The 23,150-nt window shown below is 49.7% G+C and overlaps 1 protein-coding gene across 4 annotated transcripts in view; it reads left to right on the forward strand.

The window, feature by feature from the left end:
- Window positions 1-23,150, forward strand: part of WDR11 (WD repeat domain 11) — a 238,628-nt gene that overhangs the window by 111,227 nt on the left and 104,251 nt on the right. For all 4 annotated transcript variants that reach the window (XM_029610533.1, XM_029610534.1, XM_029610535.1 and 1 more), the window contains 3 exons: window positions 3,140-3,215; window positions 3,827-3,935; window positions 5,915-6,039. In XM_029610533.1, coding sequence (XP_029466393.1) covers window positions 3,140-3,215; window positions 3,827-3,935; window positions 5,915-6,039 — 310 coding nt within the window. The remainder of the gene's footprint in view (window positions 1-3,139; window positions 3,216-3,826; window positions 3,936-5,914; window positions 6,040-23,150) is intronic.

A 23,150-nucleotide genomic window follows, 5' to 3' on the forward strand; every position in this document is an offset into this window, starting at 1 on the left:
ATGGCAACAGAGCGGCCCAATCATTTTGTTGGGAATTGTCATAGGAGCGGAGGAATTGTTTCAGAGTGCGGTTTGTCCTCTCCGCTTGGCCATTTGCTTGAGGGTGATAAGCAGTAGTGAAGTCAAGAGTGATATCGAATGTCTTGCAAAGCGCTCTCCAAACCTTTATTGTGAACTGGGTGCCACAGTCGAATACTAGATGTTTGGGGAGACCATGGAGCCGAAAGATGTATTGGATGAAGAGTTGTGCGAGTTGGGGAGCTGAAGGGAGCCCTGGGAGTGGGACAAAATGTGCCATTTTGGAAAAGCGGTCGACCACTATCCAGATGGTGGTCTTACCCTCGGAGGGTGGCAATAAAATCCATGGATATGTGCGTCCAGGGTTCTTTAGGTGCCGGTAGGGGCTGCAGAAGTCCCAAGGTCGACCAGATAATGGTTTTTGCTGAGCCCATATCGAACACATGTCCACATATGCTTGGGCGTCTCTCCTCATGTTGGGCCACCAGTAGAATCGCTGGATTGAGTTCAGGGTACGCTTCAGTCCTGGGTGCCCGGCTGTACGGGAGTCATGGCCCCACTGGATTACTTTTTTCCCGTAGTCGGCGGGGCACCATCGTCTTCCCTAGCGGTACGGAGACGGTGGTTGCGAGCTGCACATGAGCAGGATCAATGATATGGCGGTCAGGATGCCGGAGGCAGGGCCTGTTGAGGAAGGCTGCTTTTAGGGACTGAAAGGCCGCCTGCGCTTGTGGAGTCCATCATTTGGGGTTGACTCCCTTCCAAGTCAGGGCCGTAAGAGGTGCAGCTAGGCTGGCGTAGTTGTGGATGAAACTCCGGTAGTAGTTGGCGAAACCAAGAAATCTTTATAAGAGCTTGAGGCCAACAGGTTGTGGCCAACATTGAATACTGGCAAGTTTCTCCGGATCCATGGAAAAGCCCTGCTTTGAGACAATGTAGCCCAAAAAGGGCAGGCTCTCTCGTTCGAAGGTACAATTCTCCAGTTTCGCAAAAAGTTGATGGTCTCTGAGGCATTGGAGCACCCGAGCGACGTCACGACAATGGGTGGTGAGGTCGTCGAGGTGGATGACTACGCACTTGTAGAGCATATCTCGAAAAACCTCATTCATCATATTTTGAAATACCGCGGGCGCATTACAGAGGCCAAAGGGCATAACAAGATACTCGTAATGCCCGTCTCTGGTGTTGAAGGCGGTTTTCCATTCATCGCTGCTCTAGATGCGAATCAGATTTATAGGTTCCTCGGAGGTCTAGCTTAGAGAAGATGCAGGCTCCTTGTAAGTGGTCAAAGAGTTCAGAGATAAGTGGCAAGGGATAGCGGTCCTTTCGGGTAATAAGAACATAAGAAATTGCCGTGCTGGGTCAGACCAAGGGTCCATCAAGCCCAGCATCCTGTTTCCAACAGAGGCCAAACCAGGCCACAAGAACCTGGCAATTACCCAAACATTAAGAAGATCCCATGCTACAGATGCAATTAATAGCAGTGGCTATTCCCTAAGTAAACTTGATTAATAGCAAGTAATGGACTTCTCCTCCAAGAACTTATCCAATCCTTTTTTAAACACAGCTACACAAACTGCACTAACCACATCCTCTGACAATAAATTCCAGAACTTTATTGTGCGTTGAGTGAAAAAGAATTTTCTCTGATTAGTCTTAAATGTGCTACTTGCTAAATTCATGGAATGCCCCCTAGTCCTTCTATTATTCGAAAGTGTAAATAACCGATTCACATCGACTTGTTCAAGACCTCTCATGATCTTAAAAACCTCTATCATATCCCCCCTCAGCCGTCTCTTCTCCAAGCTGAAAAGTCCTAACCTCTTTAGTCTTTCCTCATAGGGGAGCTGTTCCATTCCCCTTTATCATTTTGGTTGCCCTTCTCTGTACCTTCTCCATCGCAATTATATCTTTTTTGAGATGCGGTGACCAGAACTGTACACAGTATTCAAGGTGTTGTCTCACCATGGAGCAATATAGAGGCATTATGACATTTTCCTTTTTATTTACCATTCCCTTCCTAATAATTCCTAACATTCTGTTTGCTTTTTTGACTGCTGCAGCACACTGAGCCGACAATTTTAAAGTATTATCCACTATGATGCCTAGATCTTTTTACTGGGTGGTAGCTCCTAATATGGAACCTAACATCGTGAAACTACAGCAAGAGTTATTTTTCCCTATATGCAACACCTTGCACTTGTCCACATTAAATTTCATCTGCCATTTGGATGCCCAATCTTCCAGTCTTGCAAGATCCTCCTGCAATGTATCACAATCCGCTTGTGATTTAACTACTCTGAATAATTTTGTATCATCCGCAAATTTGATAACCTCACTCATCGTATTCCTTTCCAGATCATTTATAAATATATTGAAAAGTAAGGGTCCCAATACAGATTCCTGAGGCACTCCACTGTCCACTCCCTTCCACTGAGAAAATTGCCCATTTAATCCTACTCTCTGTTTCCTGTCTTTTAGCCAGTTTGCAATCCACGAAAGGACATCGCCTCCTATCCCATGACTTTTTACTTTTCCTAGAAGCCTCTCATGAGGAACTTTGTCAAACGCCTTTATTTTTATTTATTTATTTATTTAACATTTTTATATACCGACAGCCGTTTGCACATCGTATCAGTTCTAACAGGCGGTGCCTTTACAAGGAACAGAAACTAAAAATTAAACGTTAAACACTACATCTTCCGGTTCACCTTTATCCACATGTTTATTAACCCCTTCAAAAAAGTGAAGCAAATTTTTTAGGCAAAACTTCCCATGAGTAAATCCAAGGGATGAATCAAAAGCTTTAGTGAAATTTTATGACTTCAGTAATTCAAGCCTAGAACACATGAAAGCACAGACCTCTGTGCTTAAAGCAGAGCTGGGCAGGGGACAGAGAGATGGGAGCAGGAGGCAAACTGAGTACAGAGGGAGGGACAGCAGTGCTAGTGGAAGGGGTGATAGGTCTCGTTCCTGAAGCTTGGGGAGAAGAGTCTGCGAGATGTGGCCCATTCTTGGCAGTGTTGCTTCTGGGTGTCACGGACATAGAGTGGACGAGGCCACACTTCCTTCTGTCTGTGCAGGGTGGGCTGATGGCTGCTTCTCATTCTTTCTCTCACAGGCAGGAGCATTGCCTTTCGAGGGGAGCGAGGCACTGACGAGCCGGCCATCGAGATAATTAAAGTGTCTCATTTAAAGTAAGTGTGTCTGACCGCAGCAGTTGTAGTGGGCGCATGTTTGCTTTTTTCTTCCCTTTCTGCTGAGCTGCAGGTGCCTTAGATGCTGCAGGTTACAGCTGTTCACTTAGGTCTAGATTTTCGGGATAATCTGACCCCCAACTAGTGAGATAGGCAGCTGGAGTGTGACCCCTTTGAAAAACTGCCACCTACAAGAGGCTGCTTGCTGCCACTTACATTTAGCCACTCCAAAACTGGTGTTTTTGGAGGCCCGGTGATATTGGGAGAAGGGACACACAGTTATTACATTTTCAAATCTTCCAGCCATTACTCATGCCACGATGTAGCAGGTGCGGCGTGGGCAGATACGTTTGTACTCCTGAAAGAGGAACTACCTGGGTATCTTGTTAGAAAAATGTTTTACTCTCATGCTGTAGTCCTCGGGGAGAGGTTCAGGGTTATGTGTACGATGGAGGTTTCATAACAGAGAATGGGGCAAGGGGGCAAAGCTGAAAGGGTTGTGGGGGTAGCGTAGTAAGTCAGATGTGCATGGAGTTACATGGGCAATAAAGGACACACACAGCCCATCCGGTCCACCTAGCAAGGTTTTTAAGGTTGTAACTGTGTTTCAGGCAGTATCTGGCTGTGGCATTTAAGGAGAAAGGCCTGGAGCTGTGGGACATCAGGACATGCACTTTGCTGCGAGAGATGGCTAAAAACTTCCCATCCGTCACTGCTCTGGTAAGCAATCCCCTCTTCCTCTCTGCACCCTGTGCCTTTATTCTGTCTTAGGAAGTAGGGGGCGAGGAGTGACTGTCACCCACAGCAGTGAGGCACTCGCCTCAGTCTCCTGCTGCGTGACCTTCAGCTTCTCTGAGAGCAGGCAGGATATTCAGCCCTCACAGATAAACCTTTCCCCAGTCCTCTGCTGTGCATGTCTTCATCGTCCCAAATCGCAGCTTCATGCAAGGCCCTATCGGCCTTTTTTATCTTTTACGTGGAATCAACAGCCTTAAGAACTTTTTGCATTGCTCTCTCAGACCTGTTTGTAAGTAAAACCTCTCTTTTTGCAATGAGCCTCCCTCAGTCCAGGCTTCCTGCTCCCTTTTAGGGGAGAGGGTTGGGGGTTCTCGTTGATTTTTAAAGCTTTTTCTTTTGTTTCTGCGGCCGTGCATCACTCTGCATCAGATGTGTCTTGTTTTTCAAAATGAGCGTTTGATTTTGCTTTGGCTGTTTTTCGTCAGGGGTCCCAGAAGGAAAAGGCCAGCAGCTTCAAGAAAAGCACCCAGTGTAGTCCCTTAATGTCTCTAACTAACCAAGTGACGTACGCAGCTGTTTCTTGGGGTTAGGCAGGATAATCCCTGGTTGTGACAACTGTCAGGAGATGTCTCCCAGGGGTCGTTGTATTTATTTATTTTTATTTATTTGCTGGTTTTTATATACCGGTGTTTGGAGCAAGCCTTCACAATGGTTTACAAAAATAAAACATAGCAAAACTGATTACATTATGACAGAAGAAACTTAGGATGGACAGAGATTGGAGAACAGGCCTTCCCAACGGATTATAAAAAATAACATCTGTTTACATCAAAACTAGAACAAAAACCGTAAGTGTCAGAAGCGTATGGAGAGGCTCTTCGGTCCAGAAAAGTCCAAATCAAATGTATCTGCCTCGCTACCCAAACCTGCCTTCTAGAAAACCTTCCACTACAAGGTCTTATGGTTTTAACTGGAGTAGGTTTGGCTTATCTTGTGTGAGGGAAAGGCCTTTGACCCTTCCGTTCCACACAAAAACTTTCAGAGTCTGATGGGAAGATGAACTCCTGTAGGATTCACCTCTGTATCACCAGCAAGCAGAAGGCCGAGCCAGCTCTCTGCAGACTTTGGCTGTCAGATTCATGTGGGGCTTGCTTCAGCTGAAGGCCTCCTATCAAGATTCCTGCTGTGTCTCGGGCCCTCAGCATGGTGCTAGCCCAGCCAGTAAAGGCCTCTTTGGAACCATCACTCACCTGTGAGCTGACATAGCTGACCCGGAAAGTCCTCTTTTTGGAGGCAGTCACTTGGGCATGCAGAATCAGTGACTACTGTTGGAAACAGGATACTGGACTTGATGGACCTTTGGTCTGACTCAGTTTGGCAAGTCTTGTGTTCTTATCTGCCCTATACAAATATTTCGATAATACAGTGGGTTCTGTACAGTCATCCTAAGGTCACATCAGGTTTCCAACTTAACCAGTCGCCTTAGCTGTCTGCCTGGAGTAGTCCAGCCCATTTGAAACCAGGGCTGGGATCTAGCGCCAGTAGCCTTCATTTGCAACTGTCTGGGGATTTTTATTTAATTGTATATCCCCTCCTAGCCCATGTTAGGCCAGCGCAGCGTCAGCCCTCAGTCAGCATCCAGCACTGCCAATGAGCCACTAGGCTGGCCCCAAGAATACAAGAGTTTTACTATGAAAGCTAACGTTTCATAAGTGCTGTTTACAAAGACATTTTAGAGAAGCAGGAAAGGGGCCATTCGAATGCATGCAACTTCATAATGGGCAGACATTGAGATGTTTGCATATTTTGCAATCTCTTATGGTTTCAGGCATGTATACTGTGGCACAGATTTGTGAACTGTTGAAAATGGGGTCTCTAGGGATTGAGGAGGGGTGCCTGGGAGTGGTGACTCCAGGAGTGAGAAATTGGCATACTCTTGTAACTTAGGTTTGTAACCCCAGGAATGGTCTCCATCGCACAATCTGAGGAGCGTCCTGAAGAAGCAGCTGGCAGCCCGGGAGGCTATGGCGCGACAGACAGTAGTGTCGGACACAGAACTCAGCATTGTGGAGTCTTCAGTGATCAGGTACCCAAGTCTCTTGGTGGCAATATCCATCAGAACATGACAGAACAGGAGGGGTCTTGAAGGCCACAAACGGCACTGGTTTTAAGAATATCTGTCATGATGCTTCATGAGAAAGTTTTACATATGTTTGGTTTAAGCCCCAGATTAATTTGTGGTTCTCTAGCCAAGGAGTAAACTTTGCTCTGTATTTTAGTTAATGGCAAGGGCCTCAGCCAATCAGCAGCTAGAGATTTGGGTACTTTCAGTGCCCTTTGACCATCTCTGATGTGCAAGCTTCCCTCAGACCAAGTTACAAAGCACCCTTACACTGAGATTAGTGGGACTTACCTCATGATACATTCGCAGGATTCTTCCTAAAGCAGCTGTCATGCATGGTTACACTTTATGCCGTCCTAAATATAGCGTGGCAGTGTATTATGTTGGTTGTGTGTATGTATGTATGTCTGTGTGTATATAATATATATGGTATATATACATATAATTATAATTTATATATAATATAATATATATATATATAATATTTAAACAAAAAAGCCCAATACCTTTATTTCAAAATTTCTATTTTCCTAGTGTGTAGCCAGATGGACTCAGGACCAATGGATTATGCTCCCCTGCCAGGAGATGGAGATGGAGTCAGTTTTCAAAGCTGATGTCACCCTTCCTACACCCCTGCAGTGACCTCAGCCCTTCAGTATTTCTCTGGTTCCAGCAGATGGTGGATGTACCTCTCCCTATGGGGATTGCTGTACTTTTTGGAAGAAAAAATTCTACTTTTAAATTGGAGAAAAGATTGAGCCTCACTCTCCTGCGGTGATACCTAAAGGTCCTTCCCCCAGTTGAGAATTTCTGAGGCGATTTCCAAGATTGCTGAGAGGTGGGCCTTGGTCCGGTAGCCGGTTCCCAGCATGGACTTTGCTGCTGAAGCAGCTGAAAGGCAGCGGGTGCAGGAAGCCGAGCGTGGTGGTGATGGCCAAAGCCTTCTCCCCCCGCAGCCGGAGACAGTCAGCCGATAAGCGTTGAGCCCAGGTAAGTAAAAAAAAACAAAACAAAAAACCCCCAAGGATTTTCCTCCTGATTCAGACATTTTGGAGGGGTTTTGGTAACTCTTCCTCCGGTCTCTTTGCTTGGCGCTGTACCAACGTTCTCGATCCTGTTGGAGTAAGGGGAAGTGGGCTTCCGAGCGGGTTGAGCGGCCTCCCGGTGGGCTAGGCCCCGCTTTAGGTTTGGTAGGCCGCGGTGGCGCCATCTTGCAGGCGTCTTTGTGCGTGCCGTATTGCCCACCATAGGGCGTTGGTACGTGCAGTGTGTGTCGGCTCTGTGCACATGCTATGCACATAACGCAGCGCACATACATACGCACACAACTTACTAGGCACAGAACACAAATAAAGCCGGGCGCGTGGGCTGTGCGTGCATCTCATCGCGGCCTGCGTAGGTGCCCGAAATCTGTGCACATACAATTTTAAGCATGAGCCGACTGAACGCACAGTTACTGTCGCCAGTGGCTCCGGCAGCAAAGCAACATAAGCGCCTTTCTCTCTGCGCTGCTTGTCATATTAGGGCTGCACAGTCCCTCCTGGCTTCTTGCTTATGTCAGCACTGTGAGGAAGCCCAGGGAGAGTTGGCCTCACCAGACTTTGCTAAGCCCGGCTCCTCCTATTCATCAGATGAGTCAGCCACAGCCTTAACTGGAAGCATTCCGGACCTGAGTATCCTGGGACTGGGTCATCCATCGGAGAGGGAAATTCGGCGGTACCCAGTACCTCCTGCTCTAAGCATGGATCCTGCTCCTTTCTCTTGGGTGGAATTTTTTTCAAGGCTTTCAAGCCTTCGTACAGGTGCAGTCTGCTACCTCATTTGCCCCTGTCCAGACGGAACTTCAGCTGGTAAGCCCTCCCTTTCCTAGTCCTATCGGCAGACCTCACGGCATGCCTCACCTGAGAAAGGGTGTCCCTGGCAGGGACCTGGTCGGCACGGATGAAGAGGAGGATACAGATTCCTTGGAAGATAAGGTTTAAAACTGTATCGGGCCATGTTAGTTTTTCCATAGAGACAAACTGCCGGCCCTGGTTTACCAAACCCTGAAGATGCTGGGAGTTCCTGGGGCAGACTCTATGACGGAACCAAAAAAGAATCCCATTCTGATTTCTCTACAGAAAAGCCTCTTGCTACGTTCCAGTACTGGAAGCCATCCAGGAGTTGATTGACCTGGAATGGGATGCCCCAGAAGCAAGTTTTAAAAGTGGACAAGCGTTCGAAGCTCTATAACCACTGGATCCGGCAGCGAGAGAACGTTTGTGTTTCCCTAAAGTGGATGCGCTGGTCTGTGCAGTCTCTGAGCGAACAACTATCCCAGTGGAGGGAGGGAGCAGCCTTAAAGGATGCGCATGATAGACAGATGGAATCCATCCTTAAACAGGCCTTTGACGCAATAGCTTTGACCTTGCAGATTGTTTCTTGTTGTTCCCTGGTATCTTGTTCGTGCCTGCTTCTCTCTTGAGAGGTGGATGACGCGGGCAAATTCCAGAGCACTTATGGAACCCGCCGCCGCCGCCTTTTTAGCTGACGTGGGCTCGGACCTAGTCCGTACCTCGGCCAGAGGAGTGGCCTTAGTGGTGGTGGCAAGAAGACAGCTATGGCTGTGGAATTGCTCAGCAAATGCAGCCTTTAAGGCAAATCTCACAAGGATCACTTCTCTTCGGAAGTGAATCGGAAATGCTGGCCAGTAAATGGGGCGAATCTCCAGTTCCCTGGCTACCAGAAGATAAGAGAAAGTAGTTACAGCACCCCTTACTTATGAAGGGTCGATCCAAGGGCTCCCAGCGCTTTTGCCCGTACAGAAACATGACATTTCAGAGTCCTCGGTCCTTTGGGAGTTCTCATTCCTTTCGAAGCCGACAGCCCAAGAGAGGGGCAGGCTCGGGTTCAGGTTCTTCCTGAACCCCTCAATGAAAATGTGCTGATCCACCCTCGGAATGAGGAGATAGGGAGTCAACTGTCCCTCTTCTACCAACGCTGGGTTGAGATCACTTCGGATAAATGGGTACTGGAGGTCATATGAGAAAGATATGTGCTGAAATTTCACAGCACTCCTCGGGACATATTTAATATCTCCTTGCCGCTCCCAGCACAAAAGCAGGCAGTGGAGACTACCCTGTTAAGGCTCCTCTGGATGAGGGCTATGATCCCAGTATCTGCACCCCAGAAAAATACAGTGTTATTCCATATATTTCATTGTACCCAAGAAAGGTTTATTTTGCCCCATCCTGGACTTCATGAGCGTCAAACGACATCTGTGAGTGATTCATTTCTAGAATTCCCTATTGCGAAAATAGGGAATCCTGGTGCACCCATACTTGAACGACTAGTTGATTCGGGTAAAGTCCATGAAAGAGAGTTTCCAGGTGACCAACAGGGTAACCTCCTAAACCTGGACAAAAGCAGTCTCAAGCCCTCTCAGTCCTTGGAATATCTGGGAGTCCGATTTAATACCAAGCAGGGCAAGGTCTTTCTTCTGACTATGCAGATAAGGAAGCTGATGTCCCAAGTGCGTCGGTTGATGAGCTATCTTCAGGTTCTTGGTTTGATGGTGGCAACCCTGGAAGTAGTGCCGTAGGTGAGGGGGGAGGCATGCGACCACTTCAATGTTCCCTGATGTCACTTTGGAACCTGCAGTCTCAAGACTATTTGATTTGCCTCCACTTACCAATGGAAGTATGCCCTTGGCTTTAGTGGTGGCTGCAGGAAGCTCATCTGGGCAGGGGTGTACCCCTGTCCTCTTCGAACTGGCTGATCCTCATTAAAGATGCGAGCATCCGGGGCTGGGGAGCTCACTGTCAGGAACTGACTGCCCAGGGACGTTGAACCAAGGAAGAAGCCCTCTGGAACATAAACTGCCTAGAAGCCCAGGCAGTCAGATTGGTGTGTCTACAGTTCAGTTACTTACTGCAAAGTCAAGCAGTCCACCTAATGTTGGACAACGCATCGACGGTAGCCTACATCAACCGCCATTGTGGAACCAAAAGCCAGCAAGTGTCACAGGAGATAGATCTCCTTATGGAATGGGCGGAAATACATCTGCAGATGATCTAAGCCTCCTACATTACAGGAAAAGACAATGTCAGAACAGACTTTCTAAGCAAGCAGAATTTGGATCCAGGAGAGTGGGCGTTGTCGGCCAAAGCTTTTCAGCTGGTAGTGGATCACTGGGGTCTCCAGTCCATCGACCTGCTGGCCGCATCTCACAACGTGAAGACTTCCCAATTCTTCAGTCGAAGAAGAGATCAGTGGTCCCTGGGGATTGACGCTGTCCTTCAGACCTGGCCGGAAGAGGAGTTGCTATACGCCTTCCCACCATGGTCCCTGCTGGGCAGGGTCATTCGCAGAATTGAGCACCACGGGATTAGTCATACTACCGGTAATAGCTCCAGATTGGTCCAGGCGTCCGTGGTATGCAGACATGCGGAGACTCCTGGTGGAGACCCCCCCCCCCCCCCCGTGCCTCACACCGGACAGGGACTTGCTACAGCAGGGACCAGTCCTTCACAAGGATCTGACTGAATTCTATCTTACAGTCTGGCTTTTGAGAGGACTCGCCAAATGAAGTGAGGATATGCGGCAGAAGTAATTGCCACCTTACTCCGCGCATGGAATTTCCCTACATCCCTACATCCCTACAGTATGTGCGGGTCTGGCGTATATTTGAGGCCTGGTGCGAGGAACGTGATGTCCCCGCTCAGGTGGTCAAAAAACACTAATTCTGGAATTTTTGTAGGACGGCTTGAATAAAGGTTTGACCCTTAACTCCTTGAAGGTCCAGGTAGCAGCTCTCTCCTGTTTCAGGGACAAGGTGCACGGAACCCACTTGTCGTCTCATCTGGACGTGGCCAGTTTTCTGAAATGGGTGAAGCATCTCTGGCCACCCCTACGGTGGCGGGTTCCCTTGTGGAATATTAATCTAGTATTGGAGTTTTTGGCAGGGCCCTCGTTTTGGCCGCTGCACAGTCTTTCCTTGCATTTATTAACCTTGAAAACGATGTTCTTGGTGGCTATATGCTCGGCACGTCACATCTCTGAACTACAGGCAACTCCAGGAGCGTTACAGCTTCAAACCCTTCCATCCTTCTTGCCCAAGGTAGTCTCAGAGTTTCATTTGAATCAGTCCATTTCGTTACCATCCCTAGATAAGCACGAGGACGTGAAAGAATACTGCCTCTGTCATTTGAATGTCAGTAGGTTTTTGGTGCTGTATCCGGAAGTTTCAGAACCGGTCCAAAAGACATCCCACCTGTTTGTCCTTCATAGTGAAAAGAAGCAGGGTGAACCAGCTTTGTGGTCTACCATAGCTCGCTGGATTAAGGAGGTGGTCAGGGGAGCCTATGTGGAGGCAGGAAAGCCATTACCTTCTCAGATTAAAGCTCATTCCACTAGGACTCAGGCGGTCTCATGGGCAGAAGCTAAGCTGCTGTCTCCCATTGACATCTGCCAAGCTGCGACATGGCCCTCCTTGCACACCTTATCCAGGTTATATTGCCTGGACGTTCAGGCTTGAGAGGATGCAGCCTTTGCAAGGGCGATGTTAACTGGACCACGGGCAGTGACCCGCCCCGATTGGGAGTAGCTTTTGTACATCTCATTGGTCCTGAGTCCATCTGGCTACACGTGGGGAAATGGAGAAATGACTTACCTGATAATTTCATTTTCCTTAGTATAGACAGATGGACTCAGCATCCTGCCCACGGCTGCCCAAGAACGGTGCCAAGTATTCACCCGTGGAGCGAATATCGATTCCAAGAGATTACAGGTAAGCCGTCATCCAGTCCCTAGATCAGCACATCTATAATCTTACTGGGCTTCAGTGTTTGCTTGAGGACAGTTATGGTTATCCGTTTTTAATCAAGTATTTTCAATAGTACGTTCACAGTGGCTTTTGATGAGAATACTGAAGGCCTGAGGTCACTGCAGGGGTGAATCTAAGACTCGTCTGCATCTGCTAGTAGGGGAGGATAAACCCATTGGTCCTGAGTCCATCTGTCTACACCAAGGAAAATGAAATTATCAGGTAATTTATCCATTGTCTGAATAAAGTACCATCTAAAAATTATAATAGTATTAATCAAATACAATTTTTAAAAAAAGAAATCATTGTTTAGCCTTCAACTAACTAAAAACACTTTAACTTCCTCACACACACTTTCATGAACAATAAAACATAGTAGCATTAACAATGAAACATAGTACCCCACTCATCAACGATGAAACACCGTATCATTAACAAAGAAGCATAGTGTCAGTGTTACAATCCTAAACATAATATTGACGACGCACACATTTTAAATACCAAAAATGACAAAAACCTAAATCAGTGACACATTTGCAAAACACTCCCTAAGTTTTGTCTATTTACCGCACAAGAATTCCTTCAAGATTTGTGGTGATCTTTTGGAACGATGGTATATAAAACGCCCAAATAAATAAATAAATGTTAGCAAAGAAGTCCTTTCTTCAAAGTTTGTTCTTTCAAAAAATGTCTGCAGGGGAATAAAGCCGCTACCAAGGCCTTTGTTTCACCCACATTTGGGCTTCCTCAGGGGGACCATCGTAGACACTATTAGCCGAATGAAATTCGTAGTAACACCGCCATTTCACAGTGGCACAGATATGGTGAACAGTGTTTAGCAATACTTTTTCCAGCTCTCAGCGGCGGTCAATCAGAAGAAATTTGTAATAGTGCCGCCACTTCTCAGCGGCACAAAATGTGGCAAATGATGTTCAGCAGTACTAGTTTACAACTCTTAGCAGAGCCGATGCAGCAAATAATGTTTGGCAAAACAGATCTCCAGCCGGCGCCGCTTCTCAGCAGCACATGTGCAGCGGCGCTGGTTTCCAGCCTGGCCCATTAATTGTCAGAAACTAAGCCGCCATTGTATGGTTGCAACAGAGCAGTCCCAGAGTCACTAGAGACCGCTGAACCAAACCATTTCTGCAAGTACAAACGGGCTTTATTGCCCTGCAGACATTTTTTGCAAGGTCAAACTTTGAAGCAAGGACTTCTTTGTATACAGATCTTGAAGAAAGATAAACTGACAAAACGTAGGGGAGTGTTTTGCACGTGTGTTTCACTGAACTAAGTTTTTTATGTAAAATTTGTGCGTCGGCAATATTATGTTTAGGATTGTAACACTGACACTATGCTTCTTTGTTAATGATACGGTGTTTCATCGTTGATGAGTGGAGTACTATGTTTCATTGTTAATGCTGTTATGTTTTATTGTTGAGTGGTGTGTGTGTGAGAGAGGAAGTGAAAGTGTTTTTAGTTGAAGGCTCAACAGTGATTTCTTTTTAAAATACATTTCCAGAGGAAGTGACGTCATCCCGGGGCAATGGCAGCTTAGTCGTCTTGCTCGTGGTAGCTGAAAGGGGAAACCTGCATGCAGGGCGTGAGCATCGGCACCCCGGCAGTTTAAACGAGCACGGCAAGCAGGGGAAAATGTCGGGCTCTGAGAGGGACTCATTGCAGGCGGAGAGCGGCAGCTGGCAGTGAGCACGGGGCAGAGGAAGAGGGAGCCCCGCGGGAGATAAAGACGGCAAAAATGGCGCCGGACCACGAGGAGGGGTCCGGGATCGTGGCGAAGTAACTCTCCTGCGTTCCCCAAAACTTAAAAATCAGACTGGTACCTGCTGGATAAAAGCAGCCCGAAGCCCCCGCTGTGCATGGTGCCTATTTCCCTGAAGAAACCGGCTGCAGGTAATACGAGCGGTGCGATGGAGGAGGGTGCTCTGTGGGCAGTGAAGACAGCCAAAATGGCGCCGGGCCACGTGGCGGAGCACGGAGCAGCGGCGAATTAAACCTACAGAGGCCCTGAAAAGCAGCGGACATAGAGGGGCAGCTACAGCTCGACCTCTGGGGAGGCTTTTACAGTAGGATCTGCGCTGGACCGGAGTGGGGGAGAGTCCAACGGTAGCTGTACATGAGCCCTGCAGCCCGACCCTGAGACGGAGGACGTGAAACACGGGAATCCCGAGGCGGGGTCAGATCAGGATAGTAAAGGGGAAGCGAATGGCAGCCCGCAGGAAAATAATTGATCTGTCAGCGTATGCCTATGGTGAGAATATGGAGGGGGAAAAAGGAGCCCTAAGGGGGGACGAAGAAGGTACTGTGACATCTGCCCCAGCTGCAACCGGCGGATTGCATGGGGCTAAGCAAGATGAGAATAGTCCCACTAAGCAAGAGTTGCAGACGTGGTTACAGGACATGAAACAGGAAATCATTCAAACCCTGAAGCTGGAAATAAAGGAAAGCATGGGGGCGCTTAGAGTGAAGGTGGAAGAGCTTGGAGAACGCGTCCATGTGATGGAGCAGAGTGTGGATGAGCAAGCCGTCGCCCTGGGGCAACACAATAAAGACATCCAAAACTTGCAGCAGGTCACGGAGGAGCTTCTGACGAAATTAGAAGATTTGGAAAACCGGCAGCGACGATGCAATATAAGAATTCGGGGCATACCGGAAGGGGAAGAAACTGTGGATTATGGACTGGTAGTGCAAAACATATGCCGGTCCATCTTGAGCACTGATGCGGAGAAACCATATGGACAACCGATTCTTATAGATAGAGCTCACCGGGCTCTGGGTAAATCCATTAATAACAAACCACGGGACATTGTGGCCTGCCTGCATAACTTTCCTACCAAAGAACTAATCATGAATAAAGCACGTGGCCTGGGGCGAATAGTGTGGAAAGGAGCGGAGATCCAACTCTTCAATGATGTGTCTACAGTTACTTTACAAAAAAGAAGGGCGATGAAAAATGTTACTGAGACGCTGAAAGCGGAGAATGTGCGATATAGGTGGCTCTACCCATTTGGACTTATGTTCACCATAAGTGGGAATTCCTGTGTTGCCAGGAGTCCGGAGGGCGCAGAAAAATTTCTGAGACAACAGGGCATTGAAGTTCAAACACAGCCAGCAGGGCAGCCGTCATCGAGGGGGGCTCCCACCCCACGCTGGCAACGAATGGGAAAAGGTGGAAAGAGGCTGCGACGTCAGGAGCTTGCCAAGGACGGAGGAGGAACCGGAGAGGGATGAGGAGGCTACCATGCAGTATTGGAATACACCTCTACCTTGTAGGGGGGGAAGTTCAAGATATGGAGATCTGTATATGGTGTAATGGGGATGGCCAGTGGGCTGAGGGTGGGGGTACCAGAGTTAAATACTAGTAAGGTACACAATATATGGGTCAAACGGTTACGTTTTGGGGGTTAAATGTATTGATGGTTATGTTGGGGAACGTTCTATGATGTGTTCACAGCTATTACATGCGATTGGTTAGACTATGTTATGAAGCTACGCGGGATGGGGTCATTCCTCCTATGGCTTGGGTGAGGATGATTACCTCACGGATGGTGGATGGGGAGGGGGGGGAGGGGAGGGGGGGTTGGGCGGTACATTCTTCTGGTGTTTCGGAACGACGGGGGCTGGGAGTACCTTGCAATATACAAGTAGCGGTCGTTTATGGGACAGCAGGAATGGCTAATTTGACTATAGTATCTTTGAATGTGAAAGGGCTGAACCACCCAAGGAAGAGGCAACTGTTATTTAAGGATGCCAAAGCGCATAAAGCACAGATCTATTTTATACAGGAAACTCATCTGCTGAAGCGAGATGAGCGGTTACTGAGAGATATTGCATATCCGCATGTATTTCTGGCTTCCAACTGTGAGGCGAAGAAAACGTGTGGAGTGGGCATTATGCTGGGTAAAGACCTGAGGGTTGAGATCTTGGATATTAGAAAAGACCGGCAGGGCCGATATATAGCTCTAGTGTTAAAGATTGATAATGTTCTGATGACACTTATTAACGTCTATGCTCCTAATCAAAACCAAGGGCTGTTTTTCATCCAGCTGGAGCAATCTCTCAGTGATTTTATCCAGGGCCCAGTGCTAGTGGGTGGGGATTTCAACACCACTTTGAGCCCTACTATGGATCATAGTGCGGGGCGGGGTGGAGGTAAGGGGCACCGAGAAAGGCTAAAAACCCTGATGGAGCACTGGGGGCTACTGGATATTTGGAGAACTCGACATCCCAAGGATAGGGACTATACCTTTTTCTCTAGAGTGCATGGGGTATACTCCCGCATAGATATGTGGTTGGGGAGTAAGAAATGGGTGGTGGATTGTGTAGACTCACGGATTGGCCAAATTGTATGGTCAGACCATGCCCCAATATATGGGACCTTTCGATTGATGCAGGAAGAAAGGGGGGTGAAATATTGGCGGCTTCATGACAAGCTCCTTACGGATGCAAAAACCTATGAGATTCTGCGACTAGACATTGAAGACTATTTCGAGAGAAATAATAATGGGGAAGTCCCTTCCCGGACGGTGTGGGACTGCTTTAAAGCTGTCCTTCGGGGGCGTTTGATTGCCAGGGACACAGCGAGGCTGCGAGAAATGAGACAATATAAGCAGGAGTTGACAAAGGCCATTGGGCAATTGGAATCGGAACATAAGAGAGTAGGGGGATGGAGGATCCTCCGAGCCTTAGACCAGAAATGTAATGAATTACGCACACTGTTGGATGGGGAGATCTTGGATAAGTTGGATAATAGAAGGGGGATCCACTTCTTGGAAGGCAACAGGCCGGGCAAATGGTTAGCAGGGCAGTTGAAACGACAAATAGCGCAAAATACCATCCTCAAGGTAAAGGCCTCTAATGGCAGTATTATTATGGACAATCAGGGAATAAGGAATCGGTTTGCCCAATTTTATCAGCAGTTATATACGGAAGAGCTCAATGTGACCGCAGAACAAATCGATGATTATTTGGGGGGGATCACACTCCCCAGTTTAGAGGCACACCAAGCCCGAATTTTGGATATGCCAATAACTAGGGGGGAGGTTTCTGATGCCATTACTAGTTTGAAAATTCATAAGGCCCCTGGGCTGGACGGATTTACCGGGCTGTTTTATAAAAAATTTAAGGATCTGCTCGTCCCGCACTTACAAGAGGTCTATAATGATCTCCTCGAGACTTCAGCTCTGCCGGACACTATGAGCTTGGCGGGGATTACGGTGTTGCCCAAGTCGGGCAAGGATAAAACGCTATGTGGCTCCTATAGGCCGATATCCCTGCTTAATGTAGACTTAAAGATCCTGGCTAAAGTGCTGGCTAGACGATTAAATATGGTATTACCTTCCCTTATACAGCCAGATCAATCTGGGTTCATACAGGGCCGGCAAGCGGGGGATAACGTTCGAAAAGTAGTAAATCTGATGTGGGCCGCACAGCAACAGGGGGTACCCTTGGTCTTAATGGCGGTGGATGCGGAAAAGGCCTTTGACCAGGTGCACTGGGGGTTTTTGTTTGGGGTTCTGCGTAAGGTGGGCTTAGGTCATAATTTCCAACAATGGCTTCGAGCAATGTATACCAGCCCTAAAGCCTGTGTCAAAGTGAATGGCTATTACTCCGAGGCGTTTGCGCTGGGGAGGGGTACCAGGCAGGGGTGCCCCTTATCCCCTCTTCTATTTGCACTCTTTATGGAGCCACTGGCTGCAGCTGTTCGCCAAAATGGGGATATAAACGGATTGGCGGTAGGGGGAGATGGTTCTAAAATTACGCTATTCGCAGATGACCTCCTGTTTACCGTAGCTCAACCTCAGAGTACCCTGTCGGTATTAGTTAAAGAGCTGGACAGATTTAGTGGCATGTCTGGGTTCAAAGTCAATATGAATAAAACTGAGATTTTGAATGTGACGATGCCGGATGAGCAGATCCCGGCGTTACAGGCCAAATTTCCCTTTAAATGGGCCACAAAGGGGATAAAATATCTAGGGATCACAATGTCTGCAAATTGGCGACAGCTGTTTAATCTCAATTATGTACCCTTGATGACGCAAATGATTAGGGATTTGGATGTATGGTTTCCCTATAAGATGTCCTGGCTGGGGAGAGTAGCGGTGATCAAAATGAATATCTTACCCAGATGGTTGTATCTCTTCCAGTCGCTGCCGATAGAGGTGCCCTCGAAATTTTTAAGATCCCTGCAATCTAAGGTGTTTCATTTTATATGGCGGAGAAGACCACCACGAATAGCGAGGCGGGTGCTGTACCGTCCAAGGGAGGAAGGGGGGCTCGCGGTTCCCAACTTTATTAAGTATTATCAGGCGGCACAGCTCCGGGTCATACCGGAATGGGCCGCAGGGCGACGTCTAAAACTATGGGCTAAATTGGAGCAAAGCCTGAGGGGGGGGGGGGTGTGCCTCTGCATACGAGGGTATGGGGGCTCAAGATGAAAGGGCACCCCAAAGAGGTAGAAAACCCCTTTACGCAGGCAACGCTAAAAATTTGGAGTCAATGTAGGGGGAGGTTGACAGGGAAGGAGGAGGTGACTCCCCTCCTACCTATTGGGCTGTATCAGCAACGCTGTGGGGTATTTGAGGGGGGGGGCTGGTCTGGATAGGTGGAGCAAATGGGGGATTGTGCGGTATGGACAATTGATCCAGGACTCTCGCATAAATTCATTTGAGGACTTACAGCGTAAATACGACCTCCCCAGAGGGGAGTATTACCGGTACCTCCAGATACGACACTGTCTTCAGGACCCGTATATTCGAGTAAATGTTAGCAGGCAAAGTTCGGCGTTTGAAAGCCTGTGTAGTACTATGGACGAATTGAAGGGGACTATTTCAAATATCTACGTTTGGCTATCTGAACGCGACCTGACCCGCCACTGTTTTCAGCAGGCTTGGGAAAAGGACTTAAACTTAAATTGGATGGAGTCGCGCTGGAATAATTGCTTTTTACAAGCCTCCCGAGGGACTATCTCGGCCAACATCATGGAGACTAATTACAAAGTACTGGCGAGGTGGTACTTGACGCCAGCTAAGTTGCACAAAATGTACCCATCACAAGCTGAAACTTGCTGGCGGAACTGTACGCAAAAGGGGACATTTTTGCATATTTGGTGGGGGTGCACCAACATAACACCGTTTTGGCAATGGATTCGGCGGGCGATAACACGGATGTTATGTATTTCGGTGCCTAATGAACCGGCACTATTCTTGTTGTCAGACTTTCCAGAGGTGTGGCCCAGGAGGGTGAGAAAGTTGGTACACTATGTGCTTAGCGCAGCAAGACAGGAACTGGCGGCACACTGGCGGCAGGACAGGCCACCGGCCGTGGAGACGGTTATACAGAGGCTGTGGCTCATGCACTCGTGGTTCTACATGAGAGCCCAACAACAAGATATGGTGGCGAAACATGTCTTAATTTGGGAACCCTTTTTACAGTGGTATAATGCGTTATGAGATGTAGAAGCCTAAAGGGTCCGTGAATGTTCACAGGGGAGCTGAGGCCTGGAGTGGCTGGACTATACGGACATGAGGACATTGATGGGAGTCCGCAGGACGAGCAGTAGGCAGCCAATCCTGAAAGCCCCAAATCCGGAGTATGTCTTAACCAGGGAGAATGACATGGGAGGGGGGGAGGGGGGGGGGAAACAGGGAAAAAGCATGGCACGATAAAGGTTGTAAAAGCTTTATTATAAGTATTATTGTTTTGTATTTGAAGTGAATATGGCTATGTTGTTATTGTTTCTGATGCCAATAAAAATTAAATGATAAAAAAAAAAAAAAAAATACATTTCCCTGTACGTACCAGGATCAGTCCAGGACACCTGGGTTGTGACTCCGCACCAGTAGATGGAGACAGACTAAAACTTGTGGGCGGAGCCATATAAGCCCCTGTGCCAGTCACAGCCCCTCAGTCTTACTCTGTCTCCAGTAGGTGGTGCAGGTCCAGTCACAGCCTCTGCCTGACCTGATTCTGGTGGTTAGTCAGGTTTGGTTTTTTGGGTTAGTTTTTGTTAGGCCTAATGGTTTGTATACTAAATTGGGTTTTGTTTTTAATTCTTAGTTGGGTGCCCTGCCTCCCAGGGGGGTTGAGAGGTCCTGAGGGGACTACCCTCCCCCGGTTGAGGCCTCTGCCAGGGTTGAGGACCCGGCTGAGCTAGTGGCAGCGTCAGGGGTGACACCGGGGAGCCCGGTTCACTCACCCCTGCAGGAAAAAGGGCTTTCAGAACCAAGGACAGCTGCAAGCTGTGTGAAAAAAAAAAAAAGAAAAGGGTTTTTGTTTTTGTTGTGTCGGCTCTCCGTTTCCTCGCGTCTCCACTCCGTTTCGGGGGGGGGGGGGGGCGCCGGTAGCAGGAGGGAGGTCGCCGACTTTGAAATTTTTTTTTTTTTTGTTTCGCTGCGTTTCCCGCCCGTTTTTCGCCGCGATCGCCGGCCTGCCGTGAGGGTCGGCCTGCGGCTCAGCTCGCGCATGCTTATCGCGGCAAGGTCTCTGCAGCTCCTGTCTCACGGGCGGAGGAGGAGTGCCCGGATCGCCTCCTGGGGGTCCGGTCCTGAACCGCGCGATCGCCGCCGCGCAGGGGGGGGGGAGGGGGGGGGCTCGGCTGATAGGCCCCAAGGTTTTTGTTTTATTTCCCGCTCTACGAGTGCGGCGGCCATTTTAATTCCCAGCCGCGAAGTTGCTCGGTTCACAGCAGGAGATTCAGCTCTGCCCCCCGCGCTTTTTCCGTAGCGGGGTCCGGCGGGGGGGGTCCCCACGGGGGGGCCTCGTTCCCCGGTGGCTACCGCGGAGGCTTCTTCTTCAGATTCGGGTTCTTGTCATCTGATTTTGTGGCGCAGGATTCTTTTCTTTTTTCAATTTTAAGCATAGTACGTGCAGCTGGAGGGGCGTCGCGGGGGAGGGCCACCCGTAGGTCCGCTCCAAGGAAGAAGAACACTATGGCTGTTACGGAGGGCTCTCGGGAGCCCTCGCGGTGGACGCATCCGCCGCGTGACGTACCTCAGAAGTCGGAGAAGGAATCTTCATCTCCAGTTCACTCAGAGTCTCCAGAGGAGCCCCTGATGGGGGCCGAGGAGGCGGCTGCGGACGGTCCCGTCCAGCCCAGCGCGGGCAAAGGGACACTAGCCGTGGAAGGGGAGGTCCCCAAAGTGGTGCGGCTTTTTCGCAGGGAGGCAATGTCCCCGCTAATTCCAGCAATTCTTCAGGAACTGGCATTCCCTGTACGTACCAGGATCAGTCCAGGACACCTGGGTTGTGACTCCGCACCAGTAGATGGAGACAGACTAAAACTTGTGGGCGGAGCCATATATGCCCCTGTGCCAGTCACAGCCCCTCAGTCTTACTCTGTCTCCAGTAGATGGTGCAGGTCCGGTCACAGCTCCTCCCTGCCCTGATTCTGGTACTCCGTCAGGGTTGGTTTTTTTCTTTCCCTTGGGTTAGGCCAGGTTAGGCTTTTGGTTTTGTAATTGGAATTTGTTGCCAAATTGTCACTGACGTCCGTTTGCCCTGCCTCCCAGGGGGGTTGAGAGGTCCTGAGGGGACTACCCCCCCCCGGTTGAGGCCACTGCTAGGGTCGAGGACCCAGTTTTGCCATTTAGCAGTGTCAGGGGTGACACCGGGGAGCCCGGTTCACTCACCCCTGCTGGACTAGGGCTCCAGGACCGCGGACAGCGACAGGCCTTGTTTTTTGTAAAAACAAAAAAAAAAAAGTTTTGTCTGTTTTTTGTTTTGTCCGGCTCTCTGTTCCTTGTATCGCCGCTCTCGGGGGGGGCGCCGCTGACAGGGGGGAAGCTGCTCCTTGCGTCGCCGCTCTCGGGGGGGGGCGCCGCTGACAGGGGGGAGGCCGTTCGCGCGACTTTTGTCTTCTTCATCTTGTTTTCTGTTGCGGCCTCTCTTCGCGCCGTTTTTTCGCCGGCATGCCTCGTGGCTCCGCTTGCCGAGCCTGCGGCTCGGCGCGCGCGCGTCTCTCTCGCGACGGTCTTTGCGCTTCCTGCATCCCGGGCGATGAAGGGTCGTCCGGGGCGTCTCGGGGGGCTCGTGTGCGGCGCGCGCGACCACCGCCGAGCGGGGGGGGAGCGTTGGAGAAGCCCCAGGATTTGTTCCCGCTCAGCGCGGGAGTGGCGGCCATTTTAGCCACGGGCCGCGAAATGGCGCGGGAAGCGGCAGGGCCTGCGGCCTTGCCTCCGGCGCTGTCTCCTCAGCGGGACCCGGCGGGGGGGGGGTCCCTCGGGGGACCCGGGGTCCCCGGGGAGCCCAGCGGAGGCTGATTCGGGGTCCAGCTCTTTTTCAGAGGACTTTGCGCTTTTGCTGCGCAAAGTCCTGAAATGCAGGAAAAGCAAGGGCAAGCGCGGCCGGAGGGAGTCCCGCAGGGCTCCGCCGCTGAAGAAGTCCAACAGTGGGGCCCCGAGGGCTTCCAGGGGGAAACGTCCTCCGCGTGGCGTCCCACAGGAGGCGGACCTGGATTCCTCCACGGGGGCAGACACTGATGCCTCTGAAGAGCCACAAAAAGGGACCGATGACGTGGCAGGGGACGGATCCGCTCCAGCTGCAGCAGGAAAGGCGTCACAGGCAGCGGAGGGCGACGATCCCAAGGTGGTACGACTATTCCGTAGGGAAGAATTGCCACCTCTAATTCCAGCCATTCTCCAGGAACTGGGAATAGACCCCCCTCCTCCGGCGGTGGTTCGGCAAGAAGCGAACATGGATCCGGTCCTGTTGGGCCTCACGGGTCCGGCAGTGGCTTTTCCGTTCCATTTTTCTTCGACGGACATCATGTTCCGGGAATGGGACACGCCGGAGTTAGGTTTGAAGGTCAGCAAGGCCATGGACAAGCTTTACCCTCTCCCGGAGGATGCGCTGGACCTTCTCAAGTTCCCCAAGGTGGATTCAGCGGTTTCGGCGGTAACCAAGAGATCTACTATTCCAGTTACGGGAGCGACAGCCCTTCGGGATCTTCAGGACAGGAAGCTGGAAGTACAGCTTAAGAAGATTTTTGAGGTTTCAGCGCTAGGAATTCGGGCCGCCATGTGTACGAATTTCGCTTTGAGAGCTAGCTTGCGCTGGGCTCAGGTCCTCCAAGCCAATGCGGATCTTTCGGCGGAGGAGGCAGCACAAGCGGATAAGTTGGAATCGGCAATAGCATATGGTGCAGATGCACTCCACGATCTACTGCGCACTTCGTCTAGATCCCTGGTGGCGGCTGTCTCGGCGCGCCGCCTCCTGTGGCTCCGCAACTGGGCGGCGGATGGCTCTTCTAAGGCTCACC

This window comes from Rhinatrema bivittatum, chromosome 7 (assembly GCF_901001135.1).
Source record: "Rhinatrema bivittatum chromosome 7, aRhiBiv1.1, whole genome shotgun sequence".
In the NCBI taxonomy this organism is placed as follows: Eukaryota; Metazoa; Chordata; class Amphibia; order Gymnophiona; family Rhinatrematidae; genus Rhinatrema; species Rhinatrema bivittatum.